Source organism: Limulus polyphemus, unplaced genomic scaffold (genome assembly GCF_000517525.1).
Source record: "Limulus polyphemus unplaced genomic scaffold, Limulus_polyphemus-2.1.2 Scaffold576, whole genome shotgun sequence".
In the NCBI taxonomy this organism is placed as follows: domain Eukaryota; kingdom Metazoa; phylum Arthropoda; class Merostomata; order Xiphosura; family Limulidae; genus Limulus; species Limulus polyphemus.
In genome coordinates this window covers 195,112-215,163 of record NW_013666186.1, presented here as the reverse complement: position 1 = coordinate 215,163, position 20,052 = coordinate 195,112, and the positions used below count along the sequence as shown (strand labels likewise).

Genomic DNA, 20,052 nt, shown 5'->3' with positions numbered 1-20,052 from the left:
CGGGGGTGCTTAACTTTTTTCCAGGTGTATAGATCATTATCTGATATATGTAGATATTGCCACAAAAAAGAAAAAGTCTGATTAATGTCCATGGTTGTTCTATATCTTGTAGTGAGCCCAGTAATAACAGAATCTATGACCTTATAAAATGTGTTTCATCTGAATTATGTCTCCTCTACAGGTTTATTTTCTTCACAATTAGGCAAGGAGTCATCATTATTTTCCCAATGAAAATACTTTGGAACAGTTTTCTGTTTTGCAGGCAGTTGTGATAGAATATTCATATTATTTGCAACTAACTTAGCTTCATTAAGAATTGAGCTCCAATGAACATGCAGTGTATTTAAATCAGTCAACAGATTTTCAGTGTTGTTCATTTCAATATTAATGGTAACTTTGTGGACCTGCAATACTTGATTGTGCCTGATTGATGACCAGTAACCAGATTTCAGCCATCAAGATGCATGAAAATGACTGCACATAGTTAGTTATACATTTGACTTCAGTTCTTGTGTGAGATGTAAGATTGAGTTGAAGAATTTATGATAGAGCATTCAGAATCACAGGAAGATGAGGTGTAAAAGGCTTGACACTATACATTCTGTCTGTCCATTGTGTTCCTGAAAGTCCATGAAGAGAACAACCTATATTCTTGAGAAGAATGCTCCATTGCTGTAGGCTACAATTAAATAGATTGTAAGTCTTTTGAAGTATTACAAAGAATGTCTGAGCCTCTGTGCAATTTTCTGCTGTTGTACTTCACAAAGATTGAGACTGTGACAAGCACATGTTGAGAATTTAGCCAAAGGATTAACTTTTAGTAATATAGCTTGAGCACCATTATACCCACCAGCTATGTTGGACCCATTGGTATATCCTTTGGCTCTGCAATCCGTTATTGGTATTTCACGATCAGCTAAGCAATCAAGTATTAGATTAGAAATATCATCCTCGGCCGTCTTATTGCAATATAAACCTTTCTTGAAGGACAAAAGAAGAACATTCTGATGGCAAGAATACATATCTCAGTATTAAAGTTGTCTGTTCTTGATGAGGTGAATCAAGTGTGAGCACAGGTTGCTATGAATTCATTCTGGGACTCACCTACCAAGTAGTGGGCTTGAAGACATTAACCTGTTGGCTGAGATTCTGCAACTCTCTCTACATGCTTCCTTAGAACTAGATTGTAATGACTGAGCAGCTCAATTATTCCTAAAAAATTACTATTATCGAATGCACCAATCCTTTGTGTTGATTAATGAAAGTCTAAACCTCTCTTCACCAAGAAAAGGACAACATATATAATCCTCTTTAGGATATCGTTTAATTTGGCTGAAGGAGTATTGAAAGAATATTTTTCTCAAGTTGCAAATCAACATAGGAGTTTGCTCAAAAACATCTCTCAAGCTCACGACACTCAGTATAACATTTTGTATGATGAACACTTTTCTCTTGATCTGGAGCCTATCATAAAGTTTCTTCTAGCCTATTATTAGTGGCCAGCCTTTTGCTGTTATAATTGTAAAGTGTAATGCAACTGGAGTCTTGGAAAACAGTACAAAGTTTGTCTAATATTATTCCAAACTAGCCAGTCACATTTACTGTATTTACCATTTTACAGCAAAAACTTAAGAAGAGAAAATCATTAGGGTGTTTTAGAGGCCCAACTCTTAACAATTAGGTCAAGGTTTTCAACTGATGCACTTGCATCAGTTAAGGTATCAACATCAAAGCCACTGAACTGTTGTGGCTTTTAGAGAACATTTTTTTTAAAGTGTTCTTCCAATAGGGATTACATTTGGCTGTAGATAGTCACTTTGCTTTTCTATAACAGGATATGCTGTGAGATTGTCATTTGTATTTTTATCAGTTGACATTTTATCATGCTCAATTGATTTATTCAAAGTAACAGCACTTGCTTCATGGTAATTATTGATATCAGACCCTGAATGGAAATATTTGAGCTGATCTTCAGTTTTCTTTTCATAACCAACAACAACAAAAAGAGTTTGCCTTCCTCTACTTTCAGCATATTCTTTCTGCTGTTTGAATTTCTTCTTGTGAACCAGATTTATGCTTATATTGTTGAGACATTCTTCAACTGTAAAGAGATTTTAAGCTGAAAATAAAAAAATCTTTAATATCTGTAAGTCATCAATGTGCATTCAGACAGCAAATTGGATTCAAGGTTTATATGTATCTAGAAACACTATTCACAAACGTTTTGCAAGTGAATGTTACTAATAAGTATAACTGAGACTCAAGCATTTTCACTTCTTTTATGGCAAAAAATTGTCAAATGAAAAAATAATACAGTATAGGTATTAATATTGTGTGTGTGTATATATATATTATTATCCATATTTTCCTATATATAATAAACCATACCATCCTTGCTATTTTAACAAGAATATCAAAAACCTATCAATAAAGAGGAAGTCCATTTTACATGCAGTTCAACCAGTTTCTACTATGAAAATTACAGTTGGCCTGCTAATGGCAGCATGATGTTTAGGAACATGCTGCCACCCTCTTACTTCAGTTAGAGTGCAGAGCATATGTCATCACCCTTTTGTAGACTTTAATTCAAAATTAAAATGAACCTTATTATTATTGACTTGTATGAAAAACTTAGTTATCAAATATAAATAATAAATCATATTTTTTATGTTATATAAATTTTAATGCCTTAATTTTCTAAGAAAATGTTTAAATAAAATCTTCAACTTGCAGGATATGACAATCGTAATGTAAGTTTTCTATATCTTTTGATCTTTTGTCTTTGATAACTTATAACTTTTTTTTGAATTTCATAGTCTAACATAAATTGATAACACTGTACTATGGATATTCCAATGAGAAGTATAATTTTCCCACCTCAAACATTCTTTATGTCAGAATTATCCAGTTAATTATTTTGATGTTTTACTTAATCTAATTTATATCCAATAGAATTACAAAGTTTTTATATATGAATGGTGTATAAATTTGTGTTGTTTTTTTTTGCTATGGTTTAAAAAGTCAGTTTGAAAATTTCTGTGGAGCTGTTCAGATGGAGTATCTAATGAATTTTTAAGATGCTTATGTAATAGTTAGAAAGCTAGTTAAATTTTAATAGTTATCAGATATCATTGTCATGTTGCTTGTTATTATTCTGTATTCTTAGGTGCATTTTTAAATAAATATAAAATATTTGGGTTACCAGAAGCATGATTGTAAAAGTTTCTTAAATTTCACCGAGGACTGACACCGAATGTGTGAAAGCATGTGCACAAGCCCATTAATTATGTAATTATGTACAGCAGATTGGGCTGAGCACTCTTCGAGTGTTGTAGTTATACAGGGTTCAAAAGGGCAATAAAACAATTAAATTAAGCAGAAAAAAAATATAAAGTGTTACAAGCCATAAACTATTCAGAATAAACGAATGTAGAGTTGAGTTACAATCTGCAGTCATTCTAGAAAGAAAAAATGGTAATTAAGGTTATTTCATATTTTTCATGGTGGTTACAAGGTCGATAAAATCTCAAAGGGAACATTTTATGACAAAATCAAGTAACAGAGAACTCGGGAAACTTAATTCTATGGCTCTTATATGACTCATAATGACATATAACTTTAAATTGGACAACTATGACACTTAGTTTACAATTTGATGATTTACCCTAATATTCTATATTCATATCAATCAAAAGCAAGTTTGTACAACTAAGAAAGTATGATGATGTGGGTTTGACTACTTTACTTGGATCTGGAATGGACAGCTGTATTGTGACCACTGCATTAGAGGGTTATTCGAATTGAAAACTCAGCTAACCCTTCATTGGGTTACACACAATAAATTATCAAATGTGTTGAAAAATCTCACAATTCAGGGATACAACATCAAAATTCTTCATGGTCAATATTTGATAATTACGTATGTAATCGACAAGTGTTTCTCTGAGGTTGGGGAAGTTGGTATATGGGTTGAATTCAATGACATAATATTGTAATAGCGTAGTGTGGTAGACATAGTATTTTGTCATACACTGCACCTTTGTCTTCTGACTAATGTCAGCTATGGCAGTGAATATTTTAACAAATGATGATTTTTATAATATTTATATTTATTACTTATATTATCTCTCTCCTATTTATTCAATTACTTCAGTGTTTATTTAATCTCCCCTTCTTTATCCTTGCTTGCTCGGGGCCTAAACTTTAGAGTGCACATTGTTCTTTAAATTAAGTTAAAGATTTGATTTATGTGTATTTGTTGGTAAGTTACAAGTTTCACAAGTTATATTTATGCAACATCAGTGATTTCCTAGAGTATTCAACAACAGCTATATGTTCATTTGATTCAAAAATATTTTTGCAACAAAAGAAAAACTTCCATCACTGAAGAAATTTCATTACCCCAGTGATGAATGTACCTGATGATGAAAAAACTGGTACAATTCATCAGTTTCTGCCACCATAAACTAGACCTCAATGTGGAATGGGAATGGAACTCTTTTCATTTTCATATTGCAAAGTACTTGTGGTGGTAAAAGAGGAACAGTCAAGAGGTAGACTGGAAAAAGGAACTTGAAGCACTACATTGACAGCCATATATTACCCCCTCAGGATATGTTTTCAGTAAGGCACAAAAAACAGCACATAACAACTGAAAGAATTTGTGATTATACCTTTCTTAAGGAGGGAGAATACATTTTCATGTAGGTATTTTCTGGTAAATATTTCTAATTTTCTGTATTGCTGTATTACATTTAGTTAATGGCATCTTTGTAAACCAGATGTATAGAGGTCTTAAAACTGTGCTAATTTTTTATTCTACACAAAAGCTGCAAACTACATTGATTATTATGTAAGTTTTATTAATTGCTTGACCCTGTTTGTATTATGGCTTCCTGGAATGAGGTAATACTCCTTTTGTGTTATAGAGACACATACAAGATAGTACGAGTTGGGCATTTGTCTCACTTGATTATATGGATAATGGGAATGATCAGTGACATAGGTAATCTAGAATTGTGTGCTATAATGCTCTGGAATTTGTGTTTGACTTGAAGTGTAGTATTGTGATTATGATTCTTGTTCCTGCTTCATCTGACATTAATTGTGCTTGCTTTAAACCTGTTCCAGCAGTCAACTCCATTTGCACCATAAATAAAGAAGTTGACTTAATTGGTAAAGCCTAGTCATACAGTGCTGTTGTATGAATAAAGGTTTTAATATTATTTGTACACTTGTATTTTGCTTCTTTTTCCATTGATGCCTGTTTTCAAAGTTATTCGGTGTATTACATTTACAGAACTTGCTATATTGCAGATATTTGTAAGTTTGGAAAGGACAACATTGTACTTGAATGCTACAAGTATAACTGCTAAAACCCTATAGCAAAAGTCCAAGTCACTTTTGTCTATAAAGGACACAAAATGTATTAACAGAATAATATCCATTTCTCAGATTCAGATACAAGTCTGTTTCTATCTGCCTGTGCATTAGAATCTGTAAGAATCTCCTTTGATAGCTCAGATAATGCCAAACTTAAGAAGAAAAACTATATTTTACACGGGAAAAAATGTTTAATTTTAAGCTGCAGCATAGTGGCTCATAGAATGGCTGAATTTTTTCTCAAGTACAAACATATAGCTCATAGCTTTGTCATCTCTTGACCAATTTGAGATCTAATTACAGTTTTGGACTCGGGTTAAACCCTTCCAATTGATGTATTTGGCCACAACCAAGGTACAAGATTAATTGACTCTAATCCCGCCTAAAAGAATTTCAATTTGAGGGTAGGCTGGTAGAGCTCTTGGTGAGTAATAAAATTGAATCGGGTATATGTGCACCCCACGCTTGATATTGCTGGTGCACCAAAATATAGCTAATAAAAAGGATAAGGTCTCATAGATTAATTTTATCTAATCCTGCCTAAAAGAATTTCAAGTGCTGTGGCTATTGAGGATTCCCTCTTGTTTTCATCCATGCAAGTACATATTTATTTGGAATGATTGAAAACCTTTCTGAAAAATTTGGGCACTGTTACAACAATTTATGAACCCAGAAAAGAAAGTCAAGACAATACCACTGGCTAGAGAAGGATGACAAGTGTTGAATCTCCACTGAGAACAAGTATGTAGTGTTCAGTGTCTGAGCATATCTTCATCTTTTATAAGAGGGTAGAAGTTCTTAGATTAAAATCTAAGCAAGTGTAATAGACTGTGGAGCAAGATAAGGTATTATTGACTGGTGTAACTCTTATCTTGAAGAAAATTACCCAGATTGTTATAAAGCAGTGATTTCCAACCTAGAGGATGCATCCCAAAGAGAGGTGCCAAAAATGACAAGAGGGATCCACCAGGCTTGGTTAAGTGATTTTAGTCAGTGCAATTTTTGGCTTGAACCACTGCCTGGAATAGAGTTCCTCATCAGTAATTCATGTAACATCTATGTTCACTTCTATACTGTGGTGTATACTGTAGGTATGGATATGTGTGTGTGTGTATTATGTAATGGAATGCAAGTAGTATACAATGTTCATATTGGTGAGAGGGGGGGCATCTTCAGGTCAGAATGACTGGGAACCATTGACATAACATATTTGGTTTAGTTATTTACAGGTTGTGTTGTCTGAGTATTAATCAAATTTCTCTGGAATGGAAAGAGTAGATTAGGTTTTATATAAATGTATTTTGACAACAAATGAAGAATATTACCTTCATATAATTTTGTGTATAAAAGAAGAAACTGATATTTTTAACAAAATATTTTTTATTTTTGAGGTTTCTCCTTAAGGTTAAAGAATAAGCTTTGCTTGTTTTTCAAATGCATTTTATCTACTATTTTTTCAAATTGTATGCATTTTCTAATAAAATGACACTAAACACAAGTTTCTAGCACAAATAATTTTGATGTCAGATTGTCAGAGGGTCTCCATTTGACCAGATATTGTGGTATTTATGCCTTTTGATTAATTAACAGGTTTTTTCTAAAAGTATTTTTTTTTTATTGTCTGAGCAATGCCATATATTGTTTGGTGTAAATAGAGGTTTCAGGGCATTCTCATTTGCATAAAAATGAACTTAAAAAGAGTGAAAAAATATTTTATTTTGTCTTAGCTAGTATTATAAATTCCATTTATAATTTAATTTTGTACAATGAATATAGAGACCTGTATGAATGAACTACTGAATAATTAAATATTTCACTTTGTGAATTATTCACACATTCCTGTATTCATGTAATGGTACATTACATGGTGTACTAAGGAAATAAATTATTTTTTCTTTAGTACGTTTCAGTGCATGAATAAAGTGTATATAATCACAAGTTAAAAGTACCCAATCACATGCTCTAGATTTTTTTGTTCCTAATTAATGTGATTTATTTTGCACTGATAAAAAATTGCAAAATTTTACCCACAAAGCTATTTCTATCCCTACAGATCAAGATACAGAACATTGTTGATTATGGTTGGGAATATCGTTATTTTTGGGGGAAACTAGTTGCATGCCATAATTCTTCCAAGTATTTGGCATATGTCATCAAAGGTAAGAATCATAAAGGTGAAGTGTGATTTTAAATAATAAGATTTACCACATTTTCATGAGCTGTTGAAAGTTTATTTCAGTTGAATTTTAAATTAAACTGAAGTAATGGAACCTCAACATAATTATTATAAAAGTGTATTAAATATATAATGATTTATTGATGGAATAAATATTAGCTATTATATGTTTAACCCTCTCGCTTATGGGTAGGTCAAGGTGCACATGTCATGACCTTTTACAAAGTTACATTCACAGTTTAATTAAACTATTTTGTTATCAATGTATATGAATAAACTTGACATTAAACTACATCAAAACATAATAAATAAATCAAATTTTAATATTATATAAATTTTAATTTCTTAGTTTTATAAGGAAGTGTTTAAATAAATCTTCAATCTCCCATTATATGAGAATTGTAACATTTGTTCTCTAGGTCTTCCCTCTTCTCTAGTTTATTTAAAATCCGTCTCTAAAATATGGAATTTAGTGTAATTTATTCATTATAATATAGATATTACAAGACAGTCTAATTTTTATAGCTTTCAATCTTATTTATTGACAAGAATTTTGTAACATTATATATTATTTATAACCAATAGAAAGGCAAAGTTTTAATATATTAAATGATGGTGTGTTGTTTTCTGTACAGAGTATTGCCTATTTCTTGAGATTGTAAGTTTATTTTGTGGTGTTCTGATCGAGTAGCTAAGGGAATTATTTGAAGCCTGTCTTGACTTAGTTAGAAAGCCAATTAAGTTATAATAGTTATAGGATATTGTTTGCTTTGTGCATGTGTTATTTTGTGTCCCTAGGTGACTTATTGAAATAAATAAAAACTATTTAGTGTATTATTACCATAACTATAAAAAAGTGGGCTTAAATTTCATTGGCAATCAACAGCAAAATACTAGGTCAAATGTAAATATTATTTATTTTTTATGTATATTTCTTATTTATTGCCATAAAAGTAACTAAAATGTAAAATTTAGAAACCTGGTATGTTGCATATGGTTAAAATAGGTAAGATAATGATAAATAATAATAAAAATTATTCACAAAAAAAAATGGTCATGAGTAGCTCATGAGTTATGTCATTCATTACGGTAACATGAGCTACGTATTTCCTGAGTGATTTACAACTTCTATGGCAGGATTATTAGCTAGACATAGTTAAATGTCAATGAAGTTAAGTAGAAATTGATGTATGCTGTTACAAGTCATAAACTGTTTAGGATAAATGCTGTAGTTTCTTGTTACAAGCTGCAATCATTCTAGAAAGAAAAAAGGGTAACTTAGATTTATTTCTTATTTTATGGTGGTTACAGTGTTGGTCGAATCAACTGAGTCTGTACAGAATTAGTAGAGAAAATGATAGATAAAATATAAAGTTTTAAGAAAAAAAATGTTTGATAATTATTGAGGAGGTTTTAGAGGTCTTATAAATGAAATGTGAAAATTTTCAGATGAAGAAAAATATTCTTAATCTTAGCATGAAAATCTCCCTGTAGTGAAGCAACAATACATACCCTTACTCAATATATTGACAGAAAAAATATTTAGTATACAAACACTTGATGTTTGCTAAAAGCTTGCGAAATTTCATTAAGATACACATACTATATTTAACCCTATTGCAACAGGCTCGTGTATTTTACATAACATTGTAACCACCATATCTTGAAAGTACTGAATGTATCTCCAAAACTTTGACAATCTTTCAATAAGTGTTAAAAATCTTTTGTAGACAAAAAATCAGAAATTTGATTTAAGTATTTTTAATAAAACTTTGTCCGTAATTATATTGAGTCAAAGTGATAATCACGATAAGATTAAAAATATTTTCTTCATCTGAAAGCTATCAAATTGCCTTTGCTTAATTGTTGAAACCTAAGTAATTATCAAAGGATTTTTTCATAAAAACTTTATGTTTATCTGTAATATTTTGTACTATGCTATACAGAGTCTGTCAATTTAACCAATTTCATAACCACCATAAACAATTTAGAAATAATTCTAAGTTACCCTTATATTTTTTTAAATTAGTGCAAATTGTAACAGGAAACTACAATTGTTTATATTAAATAGCTTAAAGTTTGTAACAGTATAGCTCTATTTATAGTTAATTTTGTTTTTGCCCTTTGAACATTGTCTAACTAATAATCCTGCCACACAAGTTGTAAATCACTTGATGAACATGCAACTCACATTACCATATTGAATTACATCAGGTACGAGCTGATCACAAGCTTATCTCTTGAAGAATTTTTATTATCATTATTTTTCATTATCTTGCCTGTTCTAACCATATCTAACTTTAGAAGTTTCTAATTTTTACATTTTAGCTACATTTATGATAATAAATAAAGAATATACATGGAAAACAAGAAATATAGTACTTACCTGGGTCTTCTTATATTTTGCACTCATTTGTCTATGAAACTTAAGCCTACTTTGTATACTGATGGTACTACTACAATAAATAATTTTTTTACTTAATTAACTTTTCATGATGGGCTTGGTCAATTTGACCTAAAAATTGATCCCAAATTGACCTTAAGAATTCCCATACAATAATTCTAATATGTTTTGTGTATCTTCATGAAATTTTGCAAGCTTTCAGTAAGCATTAAAAGTCATTTGAAAACAATAAATTTGAATTTTTAATGAAGTATTTTCAATGAAAATTTCTCTGTGATTATATGGAGTCAAAGTGTTGACTGCTCCGAGTGCAAAGTGATTTTCAAGTTAAGACTAAAAATACTTTCTTCATCTGAAAAATCTCAAATTTTATTTGTGTAATCTCTAGTAAAATTTTGTTTTATCTGTTATTTTTCTACCCTAATTATTTAAGGTTGATCAATTTGACTGAATTTTTAACCACCAAAAACAATTTAAATATACCTAAATTACCCTTTTTTCTTTCTAGAATGATTTCAAATTTTAATGTGAAACTACATTTGTTTATCCTAAATAACTTTAACCTTGGAACAGTATACATCTTTTTTCTACTTAAAGTTTATGGTTTTACTGCCATTTCAACTATGTCTAACTAATATTCCCACTACACAAGTTGTAAATCAGTTGTTAAATGTATAATTCACATTACCCTATCAAATAACCTAATGCATGGTCTACCTTGGTTTACCTTGTGAAATTTTTTAATTATTACTTATTATTCTTTATTTCTTCTAATCTAACCTAAAAAGTTTTAAATTTTTACATTTTAGTTTATAATAATAAATATAGAATACATGTGAGAAACAAGAAATGTAGTTCTTACCTTGATCCTTTTTTTGTTTGCTGTCACTTGTCAATGAAACTTAACCATACTTTTTTATATTAATGGTACTTCTGCACTAAATAATTTTGTATTTAATTTAATAATGCAAAAAAGAACACTGAATAATAACATGTAAAAAGTAGACAATGTTTCATAACTATCATAATTTTTCTGGCTTTCTAACTATGTAATAAAAGCCTTGAAAAATTCAGCTAAGGTTGTTGATGCATTTCTCATGGGAATAAACTTTGAATTGGAAGCAAAACAGATTAAAACGTAGGCTTTCTATCATGTATACATACGATGTTATAGAACATCAGAAAAAGCTATTGGCAATTTGTGATAGAGGAATATGATAGGTGGGTGTGGCAAGTGGGTCAGATGTTCTAGTTTATGGCTCTTTAAAAAAAATAATATTGAAGGATGTAAATATTATGCTTTGTCTGAGTAATATCTATATATTCTAAAAAGTAATTTATGTTAAATTCAGTACTTATTGGAATGGTAGTAAATAAACTACAGAAGAGGGAAGACCTTGTGTGCAAATATAGCTATTATCATACCAGGGAAGATTGAGGATTTTAAAAAATATTTCCTTATAAAATTAAAATCTTAAAACTTAAATAATATTAAAACTTGACTTATTCACTGTGTTTTGATGCCAATTTTATTTATATACATTGATAATAAGTAGTTTAATTAAATTTTGATTGGAACTCTGTAAAAGGTTGTGACGTGTGCACTTTGACCTAACCGACATGAAGAGGTTAAAAGTTATATTATGGATACTGTCATGATTAGTTGGTGGTTACAAGGTTGGAGAGTATCCACCAATCCCATATGGAAAGATTTAATGTACTTCTGAACTTTGTTTCATATTGGTATTACCTACTTGCAGGATTTAACACGCATCTAATTATTAAAATACATTTTTGAAAAATGGGCTATAGAGTAAAGATGATTTATAGAAAATCTGTTTTAGTGCTTTGAAGTGGAAAAACTAAGAACTTATTAATTTATCAGTATCTCATTATGTTACTTGTGTATCTTGTGATTTCATGGCTTATACTAAAAGTGAAAAAAATTCTATAGCCTGTACTCATATGAAAGTTTGTACTAAGGTAGTTTTATCATCTTTATACAAATAGGAAGCATTAGAGCATTTTACATAGTTTACCATAAATACTTTTGGCTATTTTGTTGCCAAGTAATTTCAAACACATACTGATACTTTGCTATTGAGATTTATAGTAATTTCTATGCTATGCAATGGATATTTGCTGAAATACATCAAGAATGTTTGGATTATCAGATGTATCTTTTCTTCTTGAAATGTATCAGTTTTCATGTTTGTAGTGCATACTTGAGTTTTAATATAATATTGTTAAAAACAATCAACCAATAGCTCCGAGAAGCTAGGTTAAATTTTATTATTACAAGTTATACCTTTTATGGTAAGGAAGAATATTTTCTAAAACGGGTAGGACATTTCAATCACTGGTGCAATCATTCTCAGTAATTGAAATGTTGTATTTATTTAAAAAATATTCTTCCTTACTGTAAAAGATGTAACTTGTAATAACAAGAAAGCTTACGATTTTTAAGTGAACTCAAAACAAAACCATTAAATTTTTTAATGTTCAAGATGTCAGCTTGCACCTTTGTCATGACATCATAGTATATATATACACAAAAAAATGTTAATAAAACAAGTCTTTGATAAAAACGTTTTTTTACTATTGCAACATTTCGGGCAAAAGCCCTTTGTCAGGCAGTATAAACCATGTTACATTGAAGAATGGCTACTAACCTTTCAACAATTTGAACTTTTCGTAGAAATCATTAGAATAGTCCTATTTTTCTTTTATGTGTAATTTCATTTCTTTAACTTTTCACATATAGTTTATTATTAATTTTCCTTTCAAATTCTTCATATTTTGTCATTTATGTCAATACATCAACTGATGATTGTGGGGCTTTATGAAATTATTACGGCAGACTCCCTGCAAAGACATGTTGCCTAAACAACATGGTGCTTATACATGCCATCTTGTTTATTATCTTTCAAAATCCAGTTGACAAGTTCAACTTATAAAATAATGAAATTGTTCAAATATGATTTTTAAAACACATATAATACATAATTAACTAAAATATAAAAGTAAGTCCTAAATAAAATGTAATTGTTTCTCTAACTATAGCGTATTTAGGTAAGAAACCACTACAAGTGCTACAGTCAATCAAGTAGAAAACTATACTAACAGCAGTTACAAATACTTCAAGAAGAAAACTGCATGCCAATTTCAAATTAATCATTGGTGGAGTATAGTGTAAACTGAGCTATTTCTAACGACTATATACACTTGTGTCAACTAACTACATGTATGTTTTAGATCTCAAGGCAAAGTATAGACAGTGGGCGTGGCACTTGTCAAGGGTTGGAAAATTTATATCTGTTTCCCAGAAAAAAGCAACTGCAAATTTTGGATAACACATGTCACATAATTTAAACACACATACATTAGCACCTACATACTCATGTACATTGCCAGCTTATGTGGGTAAGAGTGAACTGCTGCTGGAGTTGAGATTTTTCATAGTGAGTGGATCATGTGACATGAAAACTGCAGTTTTTAAATGTTTTCTTCAAAATAAAGTAATTAAAACTTGGATAACATAAAAATTCAAGTTATAACACACATTATAATATTAATTTTATTGATATATATGAATAGTAAAGTGGCTTAATCAAATTTTGAATGTAACGCAGCACCATATGCAGAAAGAAATTTAAAAACATCATTTGGAACATCAAAATATTTTTCATGGGCACTTGTGTATGAGTTAAAAAACTACTGTATGCTAAAGTTTTATTTTTTATATGTATATATTCCAATTTTGTTTCATAGTCATCTTCAGACATGAACATGTAGTTAGTGAATTGTCATTTCTGAAGTTGTGGCTTGTATATGCCATTTTTTTGTATATTTCATAATCTAGCAAAGGAATGTTTTCCTCTCCATAATTCCATTTAAGTGCATTATTTTTTCTTAACTTCTGTTCTCCTCTTGTCCTTTAGCTTGCTTCCAAGAATTAGTATCTTCTCAGATCAGTTTCCAAGCTTTTTTTTTTCAAATTTATTTGTTAGAAACAACTCACTTTTGACAAGTATACTTTTCCACTGTGTTTAGTTGTTGAACAGCAGTTCTTGTTTTTCTTCATTTTTTTCCATCATGCTGGTGTATTAACTGTGCTTGTTAGCAGATTTGGGTAATTAGTAGTATTTGCTGATTGATAAATCAACAGCCCTATTAATCGATTAAATTTGATCAATCATTAGTACATTGTTCCTTAAATCATGGTATATCAAGCAAAAACAAAAGTGGGTCATAATTTTGATTAATCAGTTGTTGAAATAATTGAAAATTGTAATATTCTGAAACAAATTTTGGTTAATAGATCTAATTATAATTTTGAATAATCGATTAGTTTACAGGACTAATAAGTGTAATCACTGCTCATAGATAATCTCTACATCAATTAATCAGTTAAGTCATCCACCTCTACATGTGAACATTCTTCATTCATCTTGATCTCATTTAACTTAGGTAATGAGTGGTCTTTTTGCTTGCTGATCTCTGTGAACCATTGTTGTGAGTAGTTTTCAGACAGATTTGCGAGGTCTTTCTTGACCTTATTAAACTGGGTCTTGTGATTGCAGTTGTGTCTTCATTATCTTTTAACTGTTGAGACATGGTTTTAACTGTCAGAATTCCCATGGTCCTGGAAATCCTTGAAAAAGTTTAAAAAATTTTTAATGTCACTTTAGGATCTGGAAATTTTATGGAAGATATTTGGAAGGGTTTTGAAATTTATACAAGTTCACCCAAAAAACGTTAATGAAGTTTAAAGATAAGTAAACAGTTTTAAAACATCAGTTATCAACTATTTTGCCATGTGTGCATGTGCACATTATTGTCACAGATGCTGCACTATCACCATGTTTTAATTGATCTGTTGATAACGTGATTTAACCAGATAAGTTGCTGTTTTTGTTTTAAATGTATTGTTAAACAATTCAAGTTTGATTATAAGATTATAAAAATACTAATATTTGTATTAAGAGAATACAATTTTGTATGATACATTACACTCTATAGGGTTTATAGGCATGTAGTATGAATAGGCTAGAGTTTAAATCATTTGTATGAATCAGACATTAGTACAACTTGTGTTACAATTTAACATGTCAAATGTAATATCTAGGCCTAATGTGTTAAATAGATCTAGATCTAGTGTAGATCTGGATTTACATTATAATATAGTAAATATTGTTAAACCAATATGACTTTAGGCATCTAATTAAATCTGCACAGATAGATATAGACCTAGCATTTAGTGCTAAAGGTGTGATCAGCTAACAATAGGTGCATTAATCTGTTTAGAAGGTTTTCTTGGGAGTAAAGACATTATTCATGAAAACTGAAAATAGTTAAGTTCTCAGCTAAAGTATCTTTCAGATGAACAGTTATGATATGTGATTTTATTCTTTCTTTCTTTCTTTTTTTTATATGTAATAATGTGTTTGAATATTTCTGTAATGTGTTGTGTGTTTCAGAGTAAAATAACTGTAAACAGGAATATTGAAGACTTGTACTTCAGAACAAGTAATTGAAAATTATCTATTTTAGAACATTAGACTTAATACATCTGAATACTTTTTCAACAGCTCCAAACACTGTTTGTGGTGCAGTCAGAGTTATGAATTGTGTAACAGGAGAGAGAGAACTAATCAAAGGAATGAAGGGACAGGTTGTGGACCTCTGCTTTGCTCATTCCTCACCACAGGTTTTACTGGCATGTGTTGATGAGACAGGATGTATGTTTGTATACGAGATTCTAGAAGAAAATGAAAAGCTACAGTATCCTTGATAAAGTTTGAAAATATTTTATAAACCTTTATTTTGTAAAAAATATATAAAGTTTGTTTTGTGATCCTTTATTTTAACTTGTTTCATATGGATTTATCTTTCCAGCTATGCACTATATATATATATATAACATTGGAATCAGAATTACGTGCTTGTAGAAGATGGTTGTTTTTATGGTACTGAAGTTGTAGGTTATATAAAAGTTATTGACAAGTTTTTCCACCATAATAAAGTCAATTAAATAAATAAACTTGACATAATTCTCCAAATATATTTTAAAATAATTTATAGGCTTCAGTGAAATGTAAAAGTAAGATTTTTAATCTATTGTTTCTTGTATGCTATCTAAAGTGAAGCTAAATCTTTGTAAATTTAAGTAGGTTTTAAAAAGTGATGGTTGTATACAGACTGATATAATTGATTACTTATGAGCATGATTACATCAGTGTCACGTAAAATAATCAGTTAAATGAAACTATGAATAATTTGATTAATGTCACAAAAATAATAAACTATTTAAAATTATTGTTTTCAATTATTTGAACTATCCAAATAATAGAAATATTGCCGTTATAATTTCTGTTTACCATTTTTGAGTATTTCAATGTTTTTCAGCTGAATGGTTAGTGTCATAACTCCTGAAAATAATCTTTAATCTAAATTATTATTTCCAATGATTACAATTTTGGTTATTTCAACTAACCACATCTAATGTGAAAATAACTGATTAGGTGACATTAATCAGTTGATGAGATTGTGACTAATTGATTATAAAATTTCACAAATTACCCAGCATTGTGTAGTACACAGAGACTAGGTGTTAGTTATAAAGTAAATTAATCATTACTTTTAATAGTTGAAGAACATTGTAGTACAGTGGTACAGTTTATTTTTACTAAAAATTTTCCCAAAAAGTACCTTTGTATCTTTAAAATTACCTTAGACAAAAAATTTTAATATTATTTTACCGTATAACCGTACCTTTCTATAGTCAATTTCTTGACCAATCTAGATGCAAATTAATGCTGCAGGTTGATCGTACTGAAGAACCAAAACCTGGTGACATCCATCGGGTGATTTGGTGCCCCTTCATTCCTGATGATCCTGGTGTTAGTGAAGATATTGAAGAAAGCATCCTAGAGGACAGTTCCAAACTCTTGGTTCTTACCCACAATGAACAAGTACGGTTAAAATTGCCAGTAATTTTTAAATTTTATGAAGACAGGATTTTTTTAATGACTGGCATTATATTAAAATGTTATTATCAAGTTTTAAAATATATATAAAAAAGAAAGATTAAAGGTTTACACAGAATGGTGAATTTTGGCTAAGCAATTCAGAACTTTTGGTTTTTACTCACAATGAACAAGCAAGTTTTTAATTTAAAGCTGTTAAATAATGTACAATTTTTATGTAGTTAATGTATGAACAATATTTGAAATACATAGAAGTGTGTAAGTAAAAGTCATATAATAAATATTCTCTGAATAATCAAAATATAACATCTAAAACTTTTAATAGATAATTAGTTACACTTGGATAAAAATAAAGAACATTTTAGAGTAATTGCATATAAAAATTTAAGCATTTATGATCAAATTAAGAAAAATTCAGAAATAACTAGTGGTTATATATCTCTGTTTTTAATTTTTAACAATTAACCATGAAAAACATCTGGATTTATTAAGATTAACTCAAAGCTATAGTGGGCAGAAGTTTCTAGAGAAGGACTGCTTGACTCATCTACAGGGTTGAGTGCATTCTTTTAAAATGATTTTGAATATGCAAATCAGCAAGTCATGGACAACCATAGCTGATATAAATATGATGTAGAATGGCAGGTATCAAGAAAAACATTCTGATATTTTTAGCATTTCGTAAGTAGTGTGTTGTCATCACAAATTTATCATAAAATATGCATACACTAAGATCATAAAGATGTATGCAGGCTAAGAACTTAAAATTTCAAAGATAGTGATATCTGTTATACTTTAACTCTCTCAATATGGGCTCGGTTAATTTGACCGACCAAGTGACCTTTTTGTACTCGTTTAAAGTCTTTGTAGATTTAATACTTATAACTCTCAATATAATGTGTATATCTTCACAAAATTTGGCAGTCTTTCAGTTAACATTACAAGTCTTTCACATACAAAAAATAATATTTTTAGTGAAGTATTTTTAATAAAATAATGATTTGTCCATGAATATATTGAGTATTTGTTTTGAATAGTCCGTGTGCAAAATAATTTTCATGTTAAAGCTAAAAAAATACTTTTCCTCATCTCAAAAAATTCAAATTTCCTTTGTGTAATCTCTAAAATCTCCTAAATGCATTTCAAAGGTTTTTTCAGTAAAACTTTATATTTTGTCTGTTATTTTCTCTATACAGGGTTAGTCAAATTTACCAACCTCACAACCACCAAAAAAAAAATCGAAATAAATCTAAATTACCCTTTTTCTTTCTAGAATGACTTCAGATTGTAACATGAAACTACGTTCGTATATTCTAAGTAGCTCTAAGTTTGTAACAGTATACATCTATTTATAGTTGAATTTTATTGCTCTTTGAACCATGTTTAACTACTATCCGCACCATTATAAGTTGTAAATCACTCGTGGGAATGTGCATCTCATGTTATGCTTTCGTATTACATTATCCATGAGCTGCTAGCGTGCGTGCACGCCTCGTGAAACATTTTAATTATATTATTATTATTACTTATTTTACCTAATCTAGTCCTAATTAGCTTAAAAAGATCTGTATTTTTAGATTTTAGTTACTTTTATAATAATAGATAAAGAATAAATATGAAAAACAAGAAATAAAGTACTTAACCAATCTTCTTTTCTCTCGCTCTCGATTGTCAAGGACAGTTAAGCCTAATTTTTTTATAGTATTGATAGTAATGCACTTGATTATATTTATTTAATTAAATAATGCACCAAAGAATATAGACTAATAAAATGCAAAAACTAAACAAATTCGCCTACCTCCCAAAATGGCTTTCTAACTATGCGACAAGAACTGTTTCAAAGTAATTCAAGCTAGTCGTTAACTTTCCCACAGGAACAATTTTGGTACTCTGAGTAAAATTGAAATCTAATTGTTCAGAACATAACGTTATATAATAAGTCATTTGATAGATGACAATCTTGACTTTCTATTGGTTATAGGTAATATATAATGAAACGTAAGAGAGAGCTATCAATGAATTGTGAAAGAGAGGATGTGGCAGGAGGGGTCTGATTTTCTCTTCGATAGCTGTGTAACCAAAAAAAATTCAAGACTATAAAAATTATGGTTTGTCTGAGTAACAATGATTTTATAGAGTAATTTACGTTTAATTTTCTACATTTTTGAGGGGTGGTGGATAAAATAGGGATGGTGACATGCTAAGAGAATGTCATATGGGTCATACTAGTGGAGATTCAGGATTTTTTTAAATATTGCCTTGTAGAATTAAGAATTTAAAACTTGTAGTCTATTAACATATGGAATATTAGCTAAGATTTTATGCTATTCTAATTGGTATAATGTAAACAAAAAGTATTAGGTCATCAAGAAATTAATGTTGCTTTTTTTTAGATGAAAAAAATCCGAACAGCTTATATATCAAAACAAAGCACTTATTAAATGAAATAGTGTCCATTCTTATCAATGATGCTTTTCCATCTTACAATCAGGTTGTTAATGATCTGATTAAAGAAATCACTTGACTTTGAAGCAAAAAAATATGTCAATGTCCTTTTTAATACCTTCCTCATTTGCATACGTTTTCCCAATAAGATGGTGTTGCAAGGAATGAAAAGATGGTAATCTGATGGTGCCATATCTGGAGAGTATGGTGGGTGGGGGAGAACTTCCTAACCCAACTCCATAATCTTATGTTGGGTCAAACGTGCCACATGTGGATGTGTATTGTCTTGAAGAACACTTTCTGATTGATAAGTGAAAGGTGTTTCTGATAAAGGGCTTGATTTAAACATTCCATTTGCTGACTATAGATTTCTGCATTGACAGTTCGCTATGGATTGAAGAGTTTGAAATGAATTACCTCTTTGATGTCTTACCAAATGCAAAGCATCACTTTCTGCAGATGGAGTCCATATTTTAGGGTCAGAAGTGGTTTTTGACTAGGACTGAGCCTTTTTTTTTTTGGGCATTTAATATTCGCATAGAGAGTCCATTTTTCATCATCAGTGACAGTTCTGTCCAAAAATGGTTCACGTGCCAAAAGAGATGAAGTAACATTCACACATGGGAAACGATGATCATCGGAGAGTTCGTGAGGCT

At 29.9% G+C, this 20,052-nt stretch overlaps 1 protein-coding gene across 1 annotated transcript in view; it reads left to right on the top strand.

Moving 5' to 3' along the window:
• The window catches only part of LOC106459210 (enhancer of mRNA-decapping protein 4-like), a 161,540-nt gene that overhangs the window by 20,126 nt on the left and 121,362 nt on the right, over positions 1–20,052 (top strand). Inside the window, exons 5-7 of the mRNA XM_022385655.1 lie at positions 7,436–7,541; positions 15,554–15,746; positions 16,768–16,936. Coding sequence (XP_022241363.1) covers positions 7,436–7,541; positions 15,554–15,746; positions 16,768–16,936 — 468 coding nt within the window. The remainder of the gene's footprint in view (positions 1–7,435; positions 7,542–15,553; positions 15,747–16,767; positions 16,937–20,052) is intronic.